Genomic DNA, 23,746 nt, shown 5'->3' with positions numbered 1-23,746 from the left:
CCATTCTATTCCTTGCTAGCCTTCTGATGAAAAAATTTCTTTTAGTGTAGTTTTACTATATAATTTTCTTTTAATATAATATATATCATAAATAATAAGTCAGCCTTCTGGAACATGGAGGGAAGAGATTCTCTTCCCTCGTCCTGGGGCCTCTGTGAACACCACCACCAAATTTGATGACCCCGAGTGAGGAACACTGCCACGCCATGACACAGAAGACTGACAACAGAGGGGGGAGAAGCATCACAACTCACCAGGCAGGACAGTGAGAAAAGCACTGCGGAAGCTGTAGCCCATGGTGTTTGCCCCGAGGCAGATGTACATCCCTGCATCCTCCTCCTTGGCCCGAGTGATCATCAGTTTGTTCAGGTAGGAGCCGTCGGGGCGGGACCAGACCTCGCCCGTGGGCAGCACGACGAATTTCTGCCCCCCGACGTCGATGGTGGAGTTGTACTTGCTCTCCGTGCCGTACTCCACCCGCTTCAGCCACTGGATGACGGGCTTGACGTCGCTGCGCACCTTGCACTGGAAGGACGTGGTGCCGCCGTAGTCCACCGTGGTGTTCACGGGGTGGGTCCCCGTCAGGATGGGCTTGGACCTCGTCCTCTCTGCACACAAACACAGGGAGCTCCGTGGGAAAAGGGGTTTGCCAGCCTCAGTAACTTGCATTGTGCAAACGGAGGGGAAAGGTGTAGGAGGGATGCGAAAATCATCGTCTAGTCCAACTGCCTGCCCCAAGGCAGGCTGAGACTTCTGCAAGCTTCTCCTGCCAGCCTCTTGCCAAAGCCTCCAATGGTAGGTGCTCTCCAAACAACTCCACCATTGTCTGAGGCTTTAACAAGTCTGTTCTCATGCTCAACCTGAATCTTCCTGTTTATAACAAGGAAGTTAATTTTCTACCTGCACCAGACCTGGAGAAAAGGATGGTTTCCCTCTGAGCCTTCATATTTTGGAAGAGCTTCACAAGATCATCCTTTCCAGCAGGATCGTAAGTCTACGGTTGTGTCAACACCACATAAAGTGAAAGGAAAAATGTACGCCTCCTTCTGAGGAATGTTTGGATCTTTTTTAGCGTTAGGATCAGATAAATCAGTCACAGTTTCCAGACAAGGAGGTAATGCAAACCTCTGTCCTAGGCACAGGAGAAATTATGGTATCACAGTGGGTGGTAACTGCTGGCAATCATCAACTCCTTTTGATGGCAAACACTGTTGGATTGAGCATGTAACAAAACAGCTCCCACCAGCACTGGCTTTGGAGTGAAAGGAAGGAACAATGGACCCTCTTTCAAAAACTCGGGATACTTTCAATATTGAGGGCTCTAAAGATGTGCTTACGAAACAAAAATACCACAGTAGTCTCTGTAGGCTTTGCCTCTGGGCTGTGAGCAACAATCACAGCTGGGGAGACTGAGACTGAGATAAGCAGGACTTAGGAGTGGAGGCTCAAGGGAGGGGAAAAAAAGGAGGAAATTGAATAAAACCTGTAATGCTCCACAGAATGATGTTAAAAATAGAAAGATGTCTGAAAACTGCTTAATGCCCTTATCTCCTTGACTCTGGTTCCAGCTTTGGTTACTGTTTTCACTCCTAGCCAGCAAAAGCTAATGAAAACAAAGGTTACATACATCTTTAAGTTGATAAAAACCAAGATAAACAGGGACACAGAAAGGGGTTTGTTCCTGGTGCTGTCTGGTTTTGATGAAGTGAAAATGCCACAGCTGCCATTAGGATGGGGCTTGATTCATTTCCCTGCCTCTGCTCCTGGTTTTAGTGTAAACACATGTTTTTACTGTCTCCACACAGCTGCATCTTTATCAATCCCAGATGTCCAGCAGGTTTGTGCCTTCAGAGCCCAACAGAGCTTCCCACATGTGCTTTTAATTCCTGCGATTCTAGGGAAAGGACTTATCAGAGAACAGATCTTTACCTTTAAGAACAATCTTTCACACTGGGATAAACTTTCTCATGCTAAATTGTATGCACAGACAAACAACATGATTTCCAAGTGGCTGGAAGCAGCCCTCCATGCCCCTGCTCCTCATTAATGAAGGCTATTCAATCTTCCCTCCACTCAGCTCATCTTCTCTTTCTTGAGTTGGCGACTCTGTAATCATTTCCATGACAATTTATGATGATGTCATAGGCAAAGCACAGTGATTTAAGAATAAGAGCTCTTCTCTGGCAAACTCAGGAAGGATTTGAGTACAATTATCCTCAGCAATAATAGGGGAAACAGAAGATTAGAGAGCGAGACTCAGAATAGCTAGATAGTAAGAAGAGCAATTTACCTCACCACAATGCAGGGTAATCCCCCACAGCTCATCTTCTGAGGATTGAATCTTTAAAGCTATGTAGGCATCTAAAGATACAGACAGGATCCTAGTGGATGTTTTTAAGGTTTGGGGATTTTTTTTTTAGTAATTAATTTCTACCTGCCTGGACCTTCAGATGGCCAAACATTTTTTATAATCTGGCCCTAAAGCCTTGTCTGGATAGTCACTCTAACCATAAGATTTCTTGTTTTTCAAGTTTCCCTTGGGAAACTTCTCAATTAAATTTAAAATTGACTGTTTTCCCCCATTCTGACATACTAATCTGGGCTATCCTACATATTTCCCTCCCTCAGCCATGGTACTTGAAAGGAATTTCTCTGTTAGTTCTCCGTCTGTCCTTTAACTGATTCTCTTGTGGAAGACTGACCTGGGCATGACTTTCACCATGCAGGTGCCTGTGGAGATGATTGTTTCCCAAGTACCTGTCCTCATTTCATCTCCTCAATTGTCTTCTTGCTACTCTGTCTTGCCCAAGTTTCAGGCTCATTCTAGAGTTCCAGCAGTGTTTTTTCTAATGTTTTTAGCACTTCCCAGCACCTGTCCAGACATCAGTATCCGCAAGGAGGTGTCAGAGCACGGACCAGGCTCTGCTCCCTTGCTACCCCACACTGTCTTGGCCGAGCCAGTGCCTTTCTCAAAGCCCCTCTCTGCTCTCCCTCCCGGAGCCGCACTTACGGATCACTTCGACTTTGTACGTCGCGTTGATTTCCCCGACTTTGTTGAACACCCTGCAGGTGTACTTCCCGCTGTCCTCCGGCTTCAGGTTCTTCAGGTTCAACGTCCACTTCTTCTTCTTGTTCTCCCCAATCTCCTGGGCAGTGAGGGGCTTGTTGTCCTTCAGCCAGGTGATGTCGGGCCTGGGGTTGCCGCTGGCCACGCACTTGAGGCGGATGGAGCTGCCGACGGGGCGGGCGATCACCCTGCGCCTCATCTTGGCGGGCTGCGTGAACCTGGGCCGGGCTGCAAAGGCATCACAACGCACTGAGGTGAGCGCAGGACACGAGCGGACAAGGAAACTCGTTATGTCTCACGGCCAGATCTGCTCGAGAGGCAGCCCCATACTAGCCAGTGTGTGCTCTCCCTCATATCAGCTCAAACTGTTTTCCTTAGCGGGGATTCACCACCCACCCAATGCATTTGAAAGTCTATGGGATTGCTCTGGCCAATGCATTAACTTTCTGCATAGCACAGTCTCAGAATTTCTGTGTCTGTAAGGCAATTGCACCAGACCATCTCACAAAATAATACCAAAATCACGCTATTGCAGCTGAAGGCAAAATGCGGCCCCATAATCACACTGTAATTGTTCCCATATTCCACAAACTCCTTGGCCAAGACCAAAGGAAAAAACTCAGATTCCTGTCACACTGACCATTTTCTCAATTTTTTGCTTGTCATATGAAGCTTCATTTCCTGAAGATGTTTTGCCTCTTAGTTCTCAGTGGTTTTAAAGGGACTTAAGAAGAGTCAGCATCTTTTACATGCATAGGAAAGTCTTAGAAGTGTGACAGACTTTTGTACATTGGTCTGAACTTAAATGTGTGCAATTCATTCAGCTCCAATTTACAAAACATTCATGTTGAATGGTCCAGAGAAGTGAACAAAGACCCAATAAAACTTTATGAGCTTGTTAATAGAGGATACCCCATGCCAGCCCATCCCAAAACTGGAGAATCTGAAGCAATAGCAGCTGGTGGATAGAAGGATGGGTCATCTTGTCTTAGCAAAGAAATCAACAGTATTTCTAAGAGTGTAGAGACAAGAAACTTAGAGAAATGCAAGGGCCTCCCCTGGCAAAATCTGAAATTTAATGAAGAACTTAAAAGAAATAACAAATTTCTTACAGTTACTTTAACTATGCCAGTCCAGGAGCACTTCTAACTAAGCCCATCATAGAACTGCTGAAGTCGGTAAAGACCTCTTAAGGTTATTGAGTTCAACCATTAATCTAACACTGCCAGGTCCATCACTAAACCACGTCCCTAAGCAGCACATCTACAGGCTTTTTAAGCACTTGTAGGGATTCCCTGGCCAGCTACAGGATGGCCTAGTGGAACTTCCTACTTGACAGCCAGCCCTGCTGCCCAGGGCTGAGGGCCAGAAGCTCTGGGATGTGCATTACAGCGGAGCTTTCCTGAATGGAGGAGGCTGGTCTGCAGCCTCCCGTCTCCAAGCTCCGGGGAAGGGCAGCCATGGCCCTCTGAGTCTGTGAGCACACCCCTTAGCCCTCACCCCGCTGCAGCCTTGGCCAGCATCCCTCCCTCGGGAAGAGGACACCCTTTGGCATACCCCTTTTCCACAGGGGGAACCATCTGTCTCCACAGCCTTCCCTTGCCCCCCTTGGCTGTCATTCTGGGTCCCAGCCATTTCATGTTATTTCAAACTCCTGCTCAGAAATGCTTTGCTCTCCCAGCAGAGGCTTTCATGTGTAATCCAATGAACCGGAGTAACTCCGGCGCTGGAAGTCTTTGCCGTGACAGCTGAGCAGCAAGTGTGACACACTAACCCCCTCCACAGGTCCTGGGGCCTGAATTGCTGGGCTCTTTGGGGTCTTTGCTGCAGGAGGCCCCTCACAGCAGACACAATCCCCCTCCCTGACAATGAGCCCTGTCAGAGCTGCACACTGTGGGCAAGGACATCACAAATTTGAGTCTGGGCCGAGGGAGACGTGCTGATAAGGGCTGTCACTGTGGAAATTGAGAAAATGTCTGCAAGGCTCATGGAGAGGTCAGGAAGCAGCCATGCAATGGGTCTGAACAGCTACTCTGTAATATGGCAGTAATTTACTCTAAGACCAGGTCTAAGCAGAGGGGAGATGCTCATGGACGGGATTCCTGAGCGGGGACTAACATACCAAAGAGCAAACTGGAGCCAGGACAGACACACTCCCCAGCAGATTGAAAAGTCAAGTTAGTGACTCTGAACTCTCAGAAGGACTTGCTGGCACCCCTGCTCAGTAGGGCATTTTAAGACAGAACGCCTTTCCACCCAAAAAATGCAGGTCTTTAACATTTCTGGTTTTCTTCCCACTGTGACTCCCATGAGTCTATCTGGAGTTCTGCATTCACTCCCTGCACATGGTTGCACAAATACATACTAAACTACAGGTAAAGCTACATTTTTTTGGACCTTTCAGCCTTTCTTTCTTTCTGTTAAAAAAGGTTAAGTGATTATGTGGTCTCAAAAGCTACTCCAGGCTGCGTGCAATATGCTGAAACCAGATCCCATTTACACAGTCCTGAATGTTTCCTTGACAAAAGCCTGAATTGGACAAGTTTAGAAAAGCCAGTTAACAAAAAAAGGAGAAAGAGAGAGAGACATACACGTTAGAGAGAAAAAGAGACCCAGCAAGCACAAAGGAGAAAGAGGAGAAGCAGCACTGTGAGAGACAGGAAGAAAAGGTCTCTTTTGAGTTGATGCTAAATGTCTGTCCCCAAATCTGTTCCATTTACAGAAGTTTTGCTTGTTGGAGTGCCAGCAAAGGCAATTACAAAGTGCCTCTGTGTTATTCACATGCTTGTTCTCCTCCACATCACTTGGCATTTGCTTCATAAACATGAACCACACATTTGTACAGTATAAATTATGTCCCACTCAAGAGCAAGGGAAAACACAAGTGGATGGGGACAAAGAGACAGTGTTGTGTATGGGTTCCTGGCTGAAATGCTGTTTACCATGAAGATTTATTCAGAGCTAATGAAAATTAAATGCAGCACAAAGACCTGTGAAGGAATTCAGTGGTGTCCTCTCCCTGTGGGACACCTTGAGAGGCATGGATCAGTCCCTGAGGCTCCAGTCAGACATTGCTCACACAAAGTGGGGTGATTATCTGAAAATGTTGTCTGCTGTGGTGCACCACCATTACCCCCATGTAGCGACAGTCACTATCACTTCAGCTTTCATGATAATTACAAAAAAAAGTCACAATATGATTATGGATTGAAATGTATTTCAAGCCTTCTGTTTAAGTGCTCAGTCAGTTGTGGGAAGACATGGATGGAGGTCTCTGTGTTTCCCCACTGTTCCCAGAGATACCACTCTATGATGGTAGATGGAAAGTAAAGTGGAGCTTTTATTTCCACCATGCTTCTCCTCTCACACTTCTCCAAGGGCCCAGGACTGTGACAACACCACCTGCTCCTTCACCCACCATCCCCCAGAGACCTGCAGGCACACACTGACCCTCCTGCACACCAGCCCACACCAGCCATTCACTGGTGAGCAGTGCTGGATGGGCTCACGTGGGTGCATGGCTGGCCCCAGGCATTTCTCTGCCTGGGGAGAGGAGAGCAGACAGGAAGGATGAAAAGAAGAAAAAGCAGAGGTTCAGCAACACTCTGCAGCACACCAGACTCGGCCAGAGTAAGACACAATCTGACATGAGATTGTCAATGCCTAATAATTTTAGTAGGGCTCACATCTTTTCTTCATAATATTATTGTTGTATTGTATTGATCCATCATCCAGTAGCTGTACCAGGAGCACAATGGCAATGAAAAGTGGAGAGATGGCAGCTTTGTATGAGCTGCTGAACCCCTTCTGAAATACTCCTGACCTGTAGTTTATCTAAGACACCCTTTCTCCAGCTCTGAAATGTTGTCAACTGTCTCCAGAATGAGTGGAGGTTACCTTGCTCTCCCCAAGCAAGCTCAGCCTGAGATAAAAATGTAATTCAAGTGTAGCCTGGACTGCACCACAGCACACCACAACCCTGTTTGCCAGCTGCTGAAGAAAACTGGCCTCAGCTTCAGTGGTGGGATACACACAGCAAAAGCCTGTCAGGTTCCACCCCTAGCACTGCTGTGAGGCTCTCCCTGGTCACAAACGTGGTACAAAGCCATCTCCGTAATATAAAAATAAAGAGAGGGATGCACTGCACGAGCAAAATGAAATGCTGTGCTTCGTCCACTGAGCTCATAAACTCACATCACACTCCTGTCAGGAATGGCCAAAAGCTGTTTGGCATCAGCCTGACAAATTACTGTCCTTCAAGGAGTGCTTGGACCAAACTGGGCCTGCAAGGTTTGCAGCTATTCAGAGCCTGCTCTGAGTGAGTTTTAGCAGTTCCCCAAAGCTCCAACAGCTCCAAAGTCTTATGCTTGAACAGTCCATGGCCTGGAGAAGCTCAGGCAGGTGTCTGAAAGAGAGGGTGATCTTAACAAATACTCATCTTGGCTTAGTGCTAATTCTCCAGAAGTGAAGTCAGACCTCCCCTTTGCCCTCAGTGGGAGCAATGTTATGCTGGCACTGGAGACTTTTGGAAATACTGCTGTAAAAGTCAATATGCTTTTTATAAGGAGTCTATGAAAGCTGTAAAAGCTGCACATGCAAAAGAAAAGTCTCTGCCCAGAAAAACAAATACAGGGGAGAACCATGCTGGGGTAAATGGCAGGGGGCCCCAGGGCCAACCACAGGCTGCATTTTGCAGGACCCTTGGATGGGATCCATTCACACCAACACATTCAGCTGACACTCTGTTTATTATTTGACCATATGTAAGCAGAACTCACTCTTGTTGCTCTGCCTTTCCTCTCCTTCAGCAGCTGAGAAATGTGCCACATGAACAGCACTGAACCAAGGGCCCAGGAAAACCACAAAACACACACTGCTCCTTACCCCACTGCTTCCCAGAATGGTCTTCATATTCTCCATTGGAGCCTTCGGGCAGCTGGCTGTCCTTTCCTGAGCTGGCATCATCTGTGCAGGAAAGGAAAGGGAAGGGAAGATGTTAAGAAGGTCTCCTGCAGGATGACAACAGGATTTGCTGGAGACACCATGCAGCCGAAGCAAACTCAACATGCAGTAGGCACCCATATCCTGGCACCTACAGCCTGCCCAGTTTAATGAACAATTTATTTTCCTGCTTTATGGGCTTTCCAGCAGGCCACCAAATCAATGGGAGTTTCATCAATGTTGCCACTGAGAGCTGACCAAAGCCTCTCTGTCTATGTTTACAGGCTGCTGTTCCCTAGGAGGAGCTATCTGTGGTACCATCTATGCAAATAATGGCATAAATCAAAATTAAAGATAATAAACCTAGGAGGTGGGGGCAGACTTATGTGATCAGTCATAGAGAGCATAAGCAGTATGATTGTGGCCACTAATTCACCCTTCAGCTTCCAGACAAAACCAGAAAAGCAAGCAGTTCTGGAGTCAAATGAGCTCTCAAGGGATACTGAATGCAAATTTATGGCTGGTAAAAATAATATTGATTTGAAAATCTGCTCGTGAGTAGTTCTTTTTAATTAAGACCACCCATCTGCCTGTATCAACACAAAACTTTGTTCCTCATCACTCTTGTTGTCTATATCACTACCACCCAGCAGCACCAAAATCTCAGCTCTGCCCTGCAGAAATAGAAATCCCTACAAGGTGAAACCCCCATCTCTCCAGCAGCCCCATCTCAAATTGTCACAGTGATATGGCCACCTGTGAGCTCTCCAGGAGTGCCCTGATCCTCCTTCTATGACCTGGGTGATACTGGTGGCCTTACACATCTGCAGCATCCAGATGTGAAAGTTGTTCCTCTTCTTGACCTCTACTGCACTGATTTTCAGAGACACATCAGGTGAAGGCTCATTGAGGAATACAATGGTGTAAAAAAGCCAAATAAAAAAAGAAAAGTGGAAATATCTAATTTAAGGAAGGAATCCCTTCAAACGCCCAGCTCCTGAAACTCATAAGAAAAGGGCCTTGTGAGCAAAAGACAGGACAATTATTTCTGTAATCTCCGCAACAAAGAGGAAAAACTGATCTCATATATAAGCATGCTTCCCCCAAAAGGTACAAATAGTAAAACTTCTCTTTACAGTTGTTTTACAAGTTGAGTTGTGCTTAAAACAGTATTTAGTGTGTAAACTTGTGTGCAGTCTTTAAGAGAGAAGAATGTGTCTTTAACCCAGTCCTCACCCCAGGCTCTGCTATTTTGGAAAATCATCCCATCTCTTCAGCACAGGGCATTTTATGCCAGCAGATGCTCTGCTCCCATCAGCCCTGTCCCTTAAGCAGAGAGGCTGCAATGCTACATGACTTTGTCCCCCCTTGACCCTGCGAGATCTTCCTCTTCTCCTTTTGGCCACTTCAGCACAGTTTCTCCTGGAGATGTACATGTACAGCTACGTACAGCTGTCACTTCGAGGGGAAAACAAAACCTTGTGGGCAGCAGGGCTGTGCTCAAAGCCCAGCAGCTCCTCCAGCTGCCTGCCCCATGCCACTGCCCCGTGCCACTGCCCCGTGCCTCTGCTCCATGCCACTGTCCCATGCCACTGCCCCATGCCACCTGCTGCCACCCTCTGTGGGACACCCTGAGCCTCTCCTGGGTGCCCCAGCCAGCCCCCGGCCCAAACCATGGGCCCACTCAGCCAACACCAAGCTCCACACAGAGCCCGAGTGCCAGCGCCTCCTGAGCTGCACTTTGCCAGTTTGTTTTTACAGCCTTGGCAAACCAAACGCAGGGAATACAAAAATACACATTATGCATGATGGCTCGCATATGACGTTGTCTCCTTTCAGTCAAAATACCAAATTGACTGTGTCCTGGCACTTGGACAGTTTTACCCAAAAATATCCATAGTGTCACAAATGAGCTCTTGGATGCTGTGTTACAAGAGAATGTAGTAAATCCCTCAGCACATTTAGAAAAATGTGTTGTAATGGAGAGGAAAAACTGTGGTCAGAGATGGGGGATTCCTGTCCATTGTTAACTGCTGAATATCATAGAAGTGGTTATGAGATTTAAGTGGCCATGTTCTGCCAATTATACCTTAATCCTGCTGAGATTGATGTACACAGAGCAGGGTATCCCCCTTGCCCACTGCCTCATGTTACACAAAGTCAGCCCCTGTGCCCTCCTCCTGCCAACACATAGCACTGACTGTGGCCTCCACACCTCTTGACTTGCTGCCAAGCTTTTGATGTGAGGAAAATTGCTCTGAATCCGTTTGATCCTTTGAAGATGCATCCTCAGTTGTTATCCCGACAAATCGCAAACCTCTGGAGTCACCTACCAAACCCAGAAAAAGCCATTTTTGGGGAAAGAGGTCAGGATTACTTATGCCACCATGCTGAGCTGATGGAAGAGATGGTTTGGTGGAGGAGCAAGACTGAAATAAATAACTGCATGGATTTAGGCACATTGGTTTAGCTACACTGGAACTTGCTTTACATGTGTTGGGAATGTGGTAACATTAACAACAATAGCAGAAGTCTTGAGGTGGGGAAATGCCATAAACATGGAAACTCTTGTAGAGCAAAACTGCTCCTTCCCATGCCCAGAGCTGCTCATGGGGTGAAGGATGCTGCAGCAGACCCTTCCAGCTGCAATGTGCAGTGAACTGGGCTCCTGCCTTCCTGGTACCTGAGCAAACTCACACTCGACAGCTGTACCAGACAGAGCTGATTCCTGACTGCCAGAAACTGGATGGAGCTCATTTGGGGAAGATTCCCTGAAGCCCCTGAGTCTCCAGTTGAACTTAAAAAGCATGAGTGAGGCAGTGGAGTAGCAGAGATATAAAGTGCTAATCTGCAATGTGAGTGACACAGGGTCAGATATCTTCTCTGCTGCATTCAGAGAGGGATTTCAATCTCCCCTCTTGCACCTTGGGTGAGTGTATTAAACTCTGATCTGTGGGTCCAAAGAACAAAAAAGAGCTGCTTTCTTACTTGGGGAGAGAGAAAACTCAGGAACACCCTGAGGATGGAAGGTCCCTGTCTAATTCAGGCACTATCAATATTTGACTTCCACCTGCCTCAACCAAAGACAGTTCTGTGGCTGCATGGAGTTTGTTTCTACCTGCTTTGAAGAACTCTCTTATATTTTCAATTTTAATATCAAGTGGTTTCCAAGGGTAGAGAAACACTTCTGTAGTGTTTTACAGGGCTCTGTAATGCTGAAAACAAAGCCAAATTTCCTGAAAGTTCAGAGGCATCTGGTTCAGCCCAAACCTGCAGTCTGAAGCCTGTTAATAGTGTCAGATCTGAGGACAGTGCTGTTTGCATTTCCCTCCAATGCCACAAACACAACTGGCCTGGCAGAGGGAGGACCTGGAGAAAGAAGCCACATCCTGCTCTACAGGAGCAGCATACAAAATGGTGAGTTAGTAGCAGAGATCATGAGTATTAGCTATATTCAAGAAATGACCTAATAATCCGATTGCTTATTCATGCTCTTGTCAGCTCCCCACAGAGGTGGGCAGCTCGGGGTGATAAGCACACACAGAAAAATCAGCCTGCAGTCAAAGGGCAGCAGGGACCAGCTCTGCAGCACTGCCAAGTTTGCTGCCAGCAGATTACCATGAGAGGCAGTGCTAAGAAGGATGAGCTGCTGAAGTATCCTACAAGCTCCCTTTTCTGTGACCTATATTGGAAGGTCATCCTGCACTGGACTTCTTGGACAGCATCACACGCTAAGGATAGCAGCCAGTTGGAATATGAAGTGGAAAACCTGCCCTGAAAAGCAATCACTGACTAATTTTATGTCACGAGTATCTGATGCTAAGAAAACATACACATGATTTAGGTGTCCTTAATGTACAATTTGGCTCTGTGGTGTTACAGAGCATGCTGGCTGGTGGAGAAACCTGAAGGGCAAGGCTCCAATATCGTGTCAGGTGACAGACTTGGAGACATGGGACAGACTCGTGTAGGTCCTTCCCCTCCAAATATTGCACATGGCCATGCAAAGCAGGGCCAGCACGGACAGAGGCCTCAGCCCACTCTTCAGGAATGTCACCCCAGTGGCATCGTCCTCAGCTGTTCTCCAGCTATTGCCTCTCCCTTGCCTCAGGAGCTCATTCCAAGCTGGCTTTTAGATGCCACAGGGTGCTGGGTGTCCCAAAGCAGGCTGGATTTCTGCAGAAAAGGGATTTCTGTATGTAACTCCATCAATTGACAAAGCCCACTGAGGAGCCTATGGGTCAAAGACTGCCACATCAGTGGGATATGGTTACTGTTTATTACCATGGCAGAATTGCTCCATTCCCTCTTAAAAGTTAAAGCACATGGAAAATTATGCATAACAATCCAGCTCTGAGAGCAACTGATGAGAAATATTTAGATTGTTACTGAGTCAGGATCAAATTTTATTTACCCACAGGCTCTCCATGAAGGCTACATGTTTTATCCAAAAGGGTATGACTGGTTTTCAGGCCAATACCATGTGCTAAGCATCCAACCACAAGTCAAAACAACGGCCCAATTTCTGAAGCAAAAATCTAGCCATCATATTTCCCCATGATTCACCAAGTTGCTTCAATTTGTTATCATGCAAGGCCCGTCCCTGCTCTGACTTGATGGGACCAGCTTTGGAGCCTTTGATGTCAGAGGCCTTGAAAGCCCCATTTCACAGATGAGCCAGCTTTGCATAAATAAACAAAGTGACCTCTGAACTGGAGCCTGAGACCTGAGCACACTTCAAAGCCCCGGGGGAGGCGCTGGGGGGCAGTGGGGAATGAAGCGATCAGCATCCCTCATCAGGGCAGCCCCCGCTGCACAGCGCTGCTCAACACGGGGTGCAGACAGGAGGAGGGAGGCAAGTGGGGACGGAGTGAAACGAGGGGGAAAGTGATGTAATCCAGTCAGGCTTGAACAATTATATCGAGACCTTCTGCCATGGATGAATGAAAGAAATCTCTCTGAATGCCGGCTGCACGAGCTGACTCTCGCGTTTACCCATCATATTTGCACATCATACTTGCTTGGCCTTCACTGCTGCGGAATTCTAGGGAGTGACCAAACTCAGGTTGCTTGTGGGAGGTGGACCTTGGGCCTTTCTAGGAGTTATATCAGAATTTGTTCTGTTGAGCCTAGCCAGGAAAACTTAAACCATAAACTTCCAACAGAGAAAGACTGGACTTATTTTTCAGCAGCCTTGAAGGTGCAGTAGATGGTGGATAAACACTCCCAAAAGCAAGTGCAATCTTAAAAAGTAGGTCTCTGCAGTTTATCTCAACTGCATTCAGGTTTTCCTGTCACACTTGCTGGAATTTAAAGGGAAACACAGGGCAGAGATCCCTCTGGGCTTTGTTTTAGGGAGTCTTCTGCTATCCCAACTGGTTTATCTGATGCCCAGATGAATGGTCCATGAGGAACAAGTGTAGGAAGGCAGCAACAACTTTGTCTCTGGGATATTACAGGGATTAAGGTGCTTGCTCTCCCCAGATCTCCTTAATGGGGGGACTTTAATTAACACCCCAGCTTTCATTAGCAATTCAGCTGGTATTAACCCTCAGCAGCCAGGGAAAAACAGCCCAACCCACTGGCTAGCACAAACACCATCTGAGAGCTACCCCTGCCAGCTGACAGCGTTTTATTGCTCATCTTGTGACATTTGGGATGTTTCTGGAGGACCTTGAACATGATCTTGACCTTGAAGTCACTACTTTAAAACACAGGGGGTTTTTTGTTACTGAATAACAACCCTCAACACCTGTGACTCTGAAGAACTCTGTGCAAATACACTCAAATCTTGGGTAAAGAGTAGCAAAGCACTGATTTTTGAGTTCTTGTGATTTTTCTGCTTGTTTTGTGTTTTTTGTGAGGCCTGAACTATGGCTGCAGGACCCTTGAGACAGGTGAATCCCAAGGGCGACTTGAAATCATTAAAATACAAAGTCTTCATTTTGACTAATTCTGATTTTTTTCTGCCATCATTGAGGTCTAATTTAGCAAGTGTCCACTCTGGACCCTCTTTCCTGCCAGAGGCAGACAGGACCAAACTCCAATGAACTCATCCCATTGACACAAACCTGGCACAAATATTAGATACTATTTTGAGTGGTTTTTTGTAGATCCTCCATTAACTCTCCATCTCATGCTCACCATTCCTTAACCTACTGTATTAACAGTGCTGGTGTTATGAGAAGACAGAAAACCTGTTTCGAATTTACTTGGAAGGGTTCAGTGAACACAAAGGTATCAGGAATATTTGGATAAAAAAGACCTCATGGAGGAAATCCCTCTCCTTGGGTCCAGTCAGAGAAAACACCTCAAGAAACACTCTGATTTTCTCAAAAAAACTCCACAAAACCAAATGGAAAAACCAACCGAAAAATACCAACAAAAAGACCAAAAACAACCCCCGACCCATCCCCAAAAAAACCCCCACAAACACCAAACTAAAACCAAAGAACTCACAATAAAACCAACATGAAGTTAAAGGTTACTGGCAGAGAATTTCCCTCTGTGACAGCCACTGGAGCCTTCACTACCTATTGCCTTCAACTGCAGTTGGGCCAAAAATAACCAGAGGTATTAAAACTGGAATTTCCTGACAGTAAAAATAAAAAAGTATGCGTTGGTGGGGGTTTTTTGGTATTTTCAGCTCTGGCCATTTTCATGAGAATTTCCATGCAGAAATTGTCACGGATTTCACTTCAGGCCCAGGGAATCTGTTGCAAGCAGGATGCTTTGCTAAAGGAACATTTGCAGGCCACCTGAAAAACTGGGGAGACTCCACAGAATACAGACAAAAGCCCTGGCTGGGAAATGAAGAAATGAGGCTGGGGTCCAGAGCTGCACCAGTAACTCTCATTTCTGAGCGGTGACGATGTGCAGGCCCATTGTGTTACCTGTCAGTGACCAAGCTCTGAACTGGTGCTTATTGCTGCATCCCACGTCTCAACAACAGGTGAACATAATCAGAGATGACAGCTTTGAGACCAAGGAAGACTTCACTCTCCTTCACAGAATGAGAAAAAGGGGGACTGTGGACTGTGGACAAGCACAGACTTATGAAAAACTGGTTTATTTTACAGGCTGTTACCAATCGAGCTCCAACAGCACAGACAAACCAATTCTACTCCCACTGAGAGTTTCAGCAGCCCAGAGAGGATATTTCACTGCTGCCCATAAGCTGCTACCAGCACCTGGACTAAATCTTTTACTACCAATTCCTCCTTAATACTGCAATCTCTGCTGGGAGACCAACATGGACATATCCCTGTTCTGTACTCCTGCATAAAGAATGCTCTGGTTTATTGCTTGGGCTTGATTTAAAAACTTTGGTATGGAAAGGGATCATGGATTTCCTTAGAGAGGTAAATGTGGAGAGGTGGAACTTCGGGAAAGTGGGGTATTTTTAGGGTATAAAGGGATTAATATATAAAAAAAACTAGATAAAAAATGAAAGCCTTTAAATTGAACACATGTGAAAGCTTCCCAAGAGGGGCATCTGCCTGACTATGGAACAGTCACTCAGTAGAAGAGAAAGAAGCTTTATTTCACAGAATCAGAGGATGATTGAGTCCAACTACAAACCTAATACTGCCAAGTCCCTCTAAACTATGTCCCTAAGAGCCATATCCACATGTCTTTTAAATATCTCCAGGGATGGTGATTCAACCACGTCCCTGGGCAGCCTGTTCCAATGCCTGACAAACCTTTCCATGAAGAAGTTTTTCCTAATACCCAATCTAAACCTCCCCGGGTGCAACTTGAGGCCATTTCCTCTCATCCTGACCTTGTTACCTGGGAGAAGAGCCCAGTCTGGCTACACCCTCCTGTCAGGGAGCTGTAGAGACCGAGAAGGTCCCCCCTGAGCCTCCTTTTCTCCAGGTTGAACACACCCAGCTCCCTCAGCTGCTCCTCATGAGATGGGTACTCCAGACTCATCCCCAGCTCCATTGCCCTTCTCTGGACATGCTCCAGCCCCTCAATGTCCTTTCTGCAGTGATGGGACCAAAAATGAACACAGAGATGTTCATTGAGATGTGGCCCCAGCACAATCATTGCTCTGGTCCTGCTGGCCACAGCATTGCTGGCCCAGGCCAGGATCCCACTGGTCTTCTTGGCCACCAGGGCACAATCTGGCTCAAGTTCAGCTGGCTCTCAACCAACACCCCCAGCTCCTTTTCTGCCAGGCAGCTTTCCAGCCTCGAACTTTAGAACATGTAAAGCTATAATGATCTAACTATGGCTGGGCTATGGATTTTACAATTTCACTTGCCAGAGTTGGCTCATGTAGCTCTCAAAGAGAGCTTTAGTAACTCCTGGAGTATGGTAGGATTGATAAGGAAGAAGACACACAACAGAAAAAGATATTAGTGAAAAAGGAGTCCTTGAAGATTGAGAAATATTCTCTTCTGGCTGTATCCATACAGAGGAATTCTGGAGTTCTGAGTTCATGCAGGATATGACCTGTGCCTACCACACTGACCTCTCTCCTCCCCTTCTCTGTGCTTATGACTCTGAATCTGGTTCAGATCTGCGCCTACTTTATAACCTTCCTCCCCTCCTTCCCCAACCACTCTCCATAGTGCTGTGGAGGGAGAATCCTTTCTGAAAGCGCAGCTCTTCCTTCCTTGCTCCTTGTGGTCTCTTGCTGCCCGCAGAGCTCACAAAGTCACCCGAGACACATTCCCTGTCGTGGCTCCATCTGCTCATGGGGATGCTCCAACTCCTGCTGCAACCACACAAAGAACCACAAGGAGAAACAGCTGGAGCCTTTCACTGCACCGCTGCAATTCCCTGGCCTGCCATCACAACAATTAAATTACAAAGGCAATCACAGCCCTTCCGCCGTGCTGACTCCTCCAGACACCAGGCCCTCCCACCCCACTCCAGGTCTCCATTCCACAGGGGGCAAGAAAACAATCCTTGCCCCTTTGCTGCTGTTGTTGAGGTTGCTTTTTCATCAGCATGCTCCAGCACACACAGACAGCAGCCCCGAGAGCTCCGTACCACAGGCACCAGTCTGCGGGCACAGTCTGGATCCGCTGCCTCAGAGCGTGAAAGGCACAAGAAATCAGAGAACAAGATGAGTGGTTAGGCTTCTGCCTTGTCACCAGCACTTCCTGAGCATGAAATAGCAGCCCCCAAAAGACAGCAATTACCAGCCAGCTGTTCCAGGCCCAGAACAAATTGGTAATATTTCCCAGTGTTTTTTAATGCTAGCATCAAGGCTTTCTTAGAGACAGGGTGCCAGTATCTTAGAGGCTGCTCACAGCATAGAAGACAGACTCTGTTTAAAGAGTTTACTGCCTGTGTAGTGCAGGCACGGAGTGGTTGTCACACATATTAAGGCTCCTTGAAAAACATATTTTTAGCATCCCCCCGTTTCGGCCTGGTGGGGGAATGAGGGGGGTCTTGCACTTTATAGAGTTGAGGAGAAAAGTTTCATTTATAACTCCAATCAGCCTTTTTGAATCACAACCATTTCACTGCATTTTTTATTTATAAGAATAAATCACTAGTTACTTACAGAATGTTTATAAACACTGGGAAGAATTCTGTGATTTTAAGTGTTATCTGACAAATAAGTTTAAACAATCCTTACTTTGGAAACCTCACTCTAGTGGCCAAGTCCAGAGAATGAAAAGAAGGTCAGGGTGACACCTACCTCTCTTCCCTGACTGTGAAAGAGATGCTGGCTACGTAGAGTGGGTGCCAAAAGAGAGGTGGTATGAAGAACTCCACCCAAAAATACAGGCCAAAATTCCACCTTCAACAATCCTAAATTGCTTAGGGGTGGGGGAGGGAGGCATGCCACTGAAAGGACTAATGCAAGGCTAATGATAAGAAGAAGATTACAGCAGAGCCGAGGATAAACTGATAAGACCTGGCTCCCAGCCTTCTATTTTAACCACTACACAGCTGCTGTCCCCCATAAAATTATACCTCTATCATTCCCCTCCCTACTAGCACTGATCGATGTTTATTATTTTCTTCACCAAAACGTGTAGAATCATCACTGGTACATGTTCCATCTCCTGGAAATTCACATGGCCCAAAACAGGCCAGCACAAAGAGATTCCAGAAGAGCTGGAAGGGAAAGAGAGGTCACACATGTCAGTGACTGAGCACAGGCATTACTTTTGGATGGCATTTATAATCAAACAAAAATAATCAATTGTACAGTCCCGTGCCTTCCAAACACTGAGATAATTCCTTAGTGTGGAATTACCCAATCCATCACAATGAACTGGGAATTGCAATCCTGGGCTTTACAGCCAGGAATGTGGATCCAGCTGTTTCTTCCACCCCAGAATGAAAACTATTGAAACATTCTTTATGGGCTTACATATTTCATAGTCTTCTGGTAGAAAAGTAAAAATATCTCCTGTGGAAGAAAATGAAACATCCTATGACAATTACCAAATGAAGCAAAATCTCAGAGAGGACTGCAGCTCAACATCTTTAATGGGAAAAGTGTGTTTGCTTGAGGTGAAATATCACACCTCATCAGGATAAGTAAATAGGCTATTACTGTTTAACTTTGATTTCAAGAAATAACAGTACCTGAAATTTGTAGAAGTGCTAAGACATCAACAGCAGATGATAACTTTTAATTGCATATAACAGTCTAAAAGTGTCTAAGATGTTCATTATGTTCAGTGGGGCACAAGGTGTTGTTAGGGAATCCTTCCTCTCATATTTCAGAAGAGAACCACTTCAGAAACAGTCCATATATGTAATAAATACAAATTTTAATATGTCATTGGCAGCCCCTCATCAGTCACCATCCCACAACTTTACACTCAAATATTTTTTGATAAACAGACTTTCTAAAGGTTAGGTAAACCATTAAGTCAGAAAGTAAAGAAAAGGCATTTGAAAGGGCAGAGAGAAAAAAATAATTTTTAGATTTTTAAACTTATTTTTATCTTTATAAGCAAACCGATACACAGTTGCGTAACAGCAATATGGAAGTGGTGTAATCTCTCTGACCACTACACTTTACAGCATGACAATAAGGTAAAGAAATTGAGATTTTGGGCTCAGTGAAAGACAGAAAGTAGCCTTGGTGTCTGATGGTATCAAGACTTGCAGCATTGCCCCCATAAACTGTTAAATACATAATTTTATTAATGAAGCGCCATTTACCTTCTGCATAACATTCAATTAATGATGCATATATCTCCAGGTCATTGTCAGACTAATAATAAGCTGGTTTTAGCAGCAAAATGTTACCACTTTCACAATTCTGTCCAAGAACAACCCTGGACAAGTGGCAATTTTGTTGGCTCCCAAAACAAACTGAATACTTGGCACCCTACCTAACGTGAGGATTACAGTATATTACACAGGATAATGCTGGCCTGTGTCTTGCCAAAATTAAACCTAACCTAATTACACGGAGTAAATTATAGCTTTCCATGTGGGGTAAAACACAAATTGTAAAAATGGTTGCTCCACAATTAACTATATAATCCCAATGCTGTCATTAGAAATTTCTGAAACATGCTTCAAAACAATGACTAGGGTAGTACAGTCATTCCTGTGGGATGGAATTAAATTCCTTTGCGTGTTTCTGCATTTTTTTTAATGCCTGTCCTGGCACATGACCAGCAGCCTGTAAGAACAATCACCATCTTAGCATCAGCAAGCACCAGAGACAGAAGCTACCTAAGAAAACAGAGAATCATAAAATCATAGCACAGCCTGGGTTGAAAGGGGCCTTTCAAGGTAATATAAAAATGTATGAAACTCAAGATTATTTTAGGTAGAATTCAACATATTTTGAGTGCTCAGTAGCAGAGTTACTGCATTTTTTTCACAGTGAAGGTACAGCTCTCCCCAGTACTGGAATCCTCCATGGTCAGAGACAGAACATGTCCCATGTGAATGCACTTTACATCTTGGACCTCATTTAAAGGCTTCACTGAGACAAAGCAGGGGCAGGGAGTCCTCATAAACCATATTGGTTTGAAGAGAGGAAAATGCATTGAGGAGACAAACTAGGGCTACAAGGGGAACTCAGTGCCTGTCAATGAACCACAACTACCTAGCACCTAACCAGAGTTAGCTGTCACCTAGGACCTTGCCCAGATGACCCATAAAAAACTTTTTCCAAGAGGTATTCCACCCTCTGATATTTAGAAGCTAAAGCAGGTGCAGTTTATTAGCTTCCTATGCAAGTTACCCCATATGGGCTGCTCTTGGAGAGCACTGGAAGCCACAATCTGCACCAAGAGGCCAACTGGGAACATTTAAGTCCTGTATTCAAAAAACAGAGAACATCTCAGTATTATCTGTGGAGGGAACGTATTTATTTTTTTCTAAAAAAATTCTCTAAAATCTCTAAATATTTACTCTAACAAGCACTGCAGTTTACACACCTTATTTTTTAACTGTGATAATGCATTTTATTATTAACATACTCATATGAATATTTCATGCTGAATGTATTCCACACGCTGCTGGCTATTTTAAACAACAGATGTGAGAGGGATTTAAATGCCAATTTTAAAACTGTGCAGTTGATTGAAATCCTGTGAGCCATTCATAGATTGCCAGATATTCTATTTACATGATTCCTCCCATGTAAAATACTTCAGGGAATACTCTAGACTCTGGCATATGGTTTAGAATGATGATGACTGATGCTGGAGATGCCACACAGACAACAGGAGATATTATCTGGTTACATCTGTGCGTAAAATGCCTCGAGATTTTTTGATGGAAGGGGTTATGAATGTGTGAGGCTGAGATGCTGCATTTATGTCCCTCTAAATCATGCTCAGAGATAACAAGCAGTCAGAGCCCCATCAGTGCAAAAACCAGGCACTTTTATGAATGCATTTCATTGCGTCCATGTGCTGCTATCCCCTGGGCAATTATGACTTGTGGGTGAACCTTGAAAAGCTGGGGAGGATTGGCTGGGAAGGAGAACTCCAAGGCCAGAACGCATCCAGAGGCTGGAAACAGAAACCTTGTGAGGATTGCCTTGCACAGAGGACTGCAGGGCCCGCTCCTCCCGGCCTGCAGCACCAGGGAAGGCCCGGTGGCCGCCGCAGGCCTGAGTGATTTCCACCTCTGCATCTGCAGCCCCGCAAATCCCGCGGGCCCCAGGCTCCCACGCTCCGCAGCACAGGCCCTGCCTGACAGATTACATGCAAATGCTACAAACACATCACAGGCCGGAGCACAGGAATGCTCACAGTGCTGCAGACACACTCGGGGGGACAAAGATCCAGCGAGAGCCCTCGGTGCAGTCCCCGCGGTAATGCATCCCGAACGGGGAGCTCCAGCGTGTGAAAACATTCCCAATAATTCCTTCTGTTTTCATTAATAATATTAAATTTCCTGCCTCTGGGGTATCTTTTGTTTTAACAAGCACAGTTTTTTGTCCCGTCTTCTGAAAGACTGCGCCACTGTAAGTCTATTATTACTATTTATGCTGAAGTCTTTTAAATGGGCCAGGCATCCATATCCAAAATCAGCAATTTGCAAGCCATAATCTCATACCAACTAGATTAACATGACACCTGAGATGTGTTTTCTTTCAAGACACAGGAGTCTGAATGGCTGAAAGTAACAGAAATGCATGAAAATTTTGTGTTTCTGCTTCAGAAATATATGCAGTGGATTCTGTGGTGCTCATGAGTGACCTTGGGTGATTTTTTCTTGACAAAGAGTCAACTAAAATTTGAATCAAATTGTAGTAGTCCAATGGTTTGAAATTACTAGGGGAAAAAGAAAAAAAAAAAAACCAACCAGAGGTGTCTTCTTACTATCTGAAATACCTCATTCTGGCCCAGAAATAATTAGGGGTGGATAAATTATCTGGCCTGCGATTTTCTCTGGCATATTATTTTACTCATGCCTTTCTTCTTCCTCTGCAGGGGGTGCTTGTGGTCACATTGTTCTTTTATTTATGGCTCACAGCCTTTTCGGTGGCAGCACGCACACCCAAGTGCAGGCCCAGGATGGGAATGCAAATTCCCTGGGAGGTAAATGGGAAGAGAAAAATGTCCACACCACGCCTAATCTTTACAAGGAAGGCAGTTAAACAGAAAACTGTACCCTTAAAACCCAAACCCAGGGAAACAGCAATGCTTAATTATAAGATCATGATTTGTACGTTTATGAGCTTTGCACAGAAGACTTGTGGAAGCCTAACTGGTTCTTTTGAAATTCTGCTATAAAGCAGCACCTGCGTTTTCCAGCTGATGCATCCCCCATTTATTTTGCTTGTGGTGATTTGCCTCCACTCCGAGCCGGTGGCTCCCAGGAACCTCTCTCTGGCTCAGCTTTCAAGCTGATTTCTCTGACAAGCTGGCAGCAATAAAATAATTCATTCCAGAGGCTGAGAGAATCACCCGCAGCATATAGTGTGAGGATTGCCTGGCAGCAGTACAGAGCCTACGCAATGGGAAGCCCGGGGTAAACCCTGTGCTGGGAGCCCTGGATGCCACAGGGAGGAGGGAAGGCTTCGGTAATCCGACCAGGAATAAAGGCAGCCTCATGGCACAGGGATGGGAGGAACGCCAGAGAGGGGCTGCTCCAAAGAGGACTCGCTGAAAGGAAGGAGGAGCAACCACGGAGAGGAATATTTTTAATAAAATCAGAATTTCCGTCAGGAGTAGCAATGGGATGAGGCCTGTGATGTGTCTGTGTATCCATGGCTGCTTCCAAAAGCACAGGGAAGATAAGTGAGGACAAGTCAAAGATCTATGCTTTTGCAATGATTTGGTATAGTTTTGTCTGTCTGGAAAAGCTGGGAATCCACAAGCTAGAAAACAAATAATCCTTGTGCTAAATAACATGATGTAGGAAGTCTAGTAACTCTGAAAATCTAAAAATTACAAAACAGTGCTACTTCTGTTCAAAAGAAAAAAGGTAAACTCAGAATGTAGGAAGAGCACGGGGTTTTGGATCACATCTGTGGATGGGGCTTCTCTAAGGAAAAACAGGCTTGAGATACTGCATGTCCCTGTGGAAGCCACTGGATCTCAGGATGTCCAAGGCAATCAGGATTTCCCATATCAGTATGATGTGGAATGAACAGCCCAACATCCCACTGAACAATCACCATCCTGTGGCAAGGAACTCTGATTACACATCCCTGGGTACTCCCAAGCCAACCCCATCTGGACAGAGATTTGTCACTGTTTTTTCACTGAACTCCTGGAGTAGGATCAGCTGTCTGATCCATTTGAGGGCCAGGGACCCCACTGCCTTTATGCCTTCAAATTCATGTTAGCACAACCCCAGCAGACTCCCATGTGCTGCACTGGAGTCCCACTGCAAATCAGGGAGATACGGCAAGTTCCCTCTGAGATAACACAGCAGAAAAACAACGTTTGACTGTGCTGGCCTTGCCCTCTGAGCGCTGGGATGGCTCCACCCTGACCCTGCCAGGGAGGTGATGCCCCTTCCCAAGCCAAAGGCAATGCAACCCCACTGTCAGTCCAGCAGGCTTCAAAACATGACATTCAATGCCATGGTGAAACCTTCCCGCTGAACTGGCGGGCTGGAGCTGGCAGAATTCTGGATTATGTTTCTAATTAAGCAGAAAATTGCTTCTATTTTATTTCTAAGCTACACGTTACTCAAGTGACCAGCTATTCCAAATGAAAACTGCATTGGAAAATTCCCAGAAACTGAGGTGTGGCATTAATTCTGTATAAAGCAGAGCAGAAGGCAGCTGTCTCCCTTCTATAGCATGAGCAGTTAGTTGGTGCCCAGCAGTCT

At 45.7% G+C, this 23,746-nt stretch overlaps 1 protein-coding gene across 3 annotated transcripts in view; it reads right to left on the bottom strand.

The window, feature by feature from the left end:
* FGFRL1 (fibroblast growth factor receptor like 1) overlaps positions 1 to 23,746 on the bottom strand; it is a 169,865-nt gene that overhangs the window by 7,601 nt on the left and 138,518 nt on the right. For all 3 annotated transcript variants that reach the window (XM_063157934.1, XM_063157935.1, XM_063157933.1), the window contains exons 4-6: positions 7,952 to 8,032; positions 3,011 to 3,295; positions 255 to 608 (exon numbers count right to left, since the gene is read on the bottom strand). In XM_063157934.1, the coding sequence (XP_063014004.1) occupies positions 255 to 608; positions 3,011 to 3,295; positions 7,952 to 8,032 (720 nt within the window). The remainder of the gene's footprint in view (positions 1 to 254; positions 609 to 3,010; positions 3,296 to 7,951; positions 8,033 to 23,746) is intronic.

The sequence above is a fragment of the Melospiza melodia genome, chromosome 5 (genome assembly GCF_035770615.1).
Source record: "Melospiza melodia melodia isolate bMelMel2 chromosome 5, bMelMel2.pri, whole genome shotgun sequence".
NCBI classification, from domain to species: domain Eukaryota; kingdom Metazoa; phylum Chordata; class Aves; order Passeriformes; family Passerellidae; genus Melospiza; species Melospiza melodia.
The sequence above is the reverse complement of the archived record's forward strand: the minus strand, read 5'-3'. Positions and strand labels throughout refer to the sequence as shown.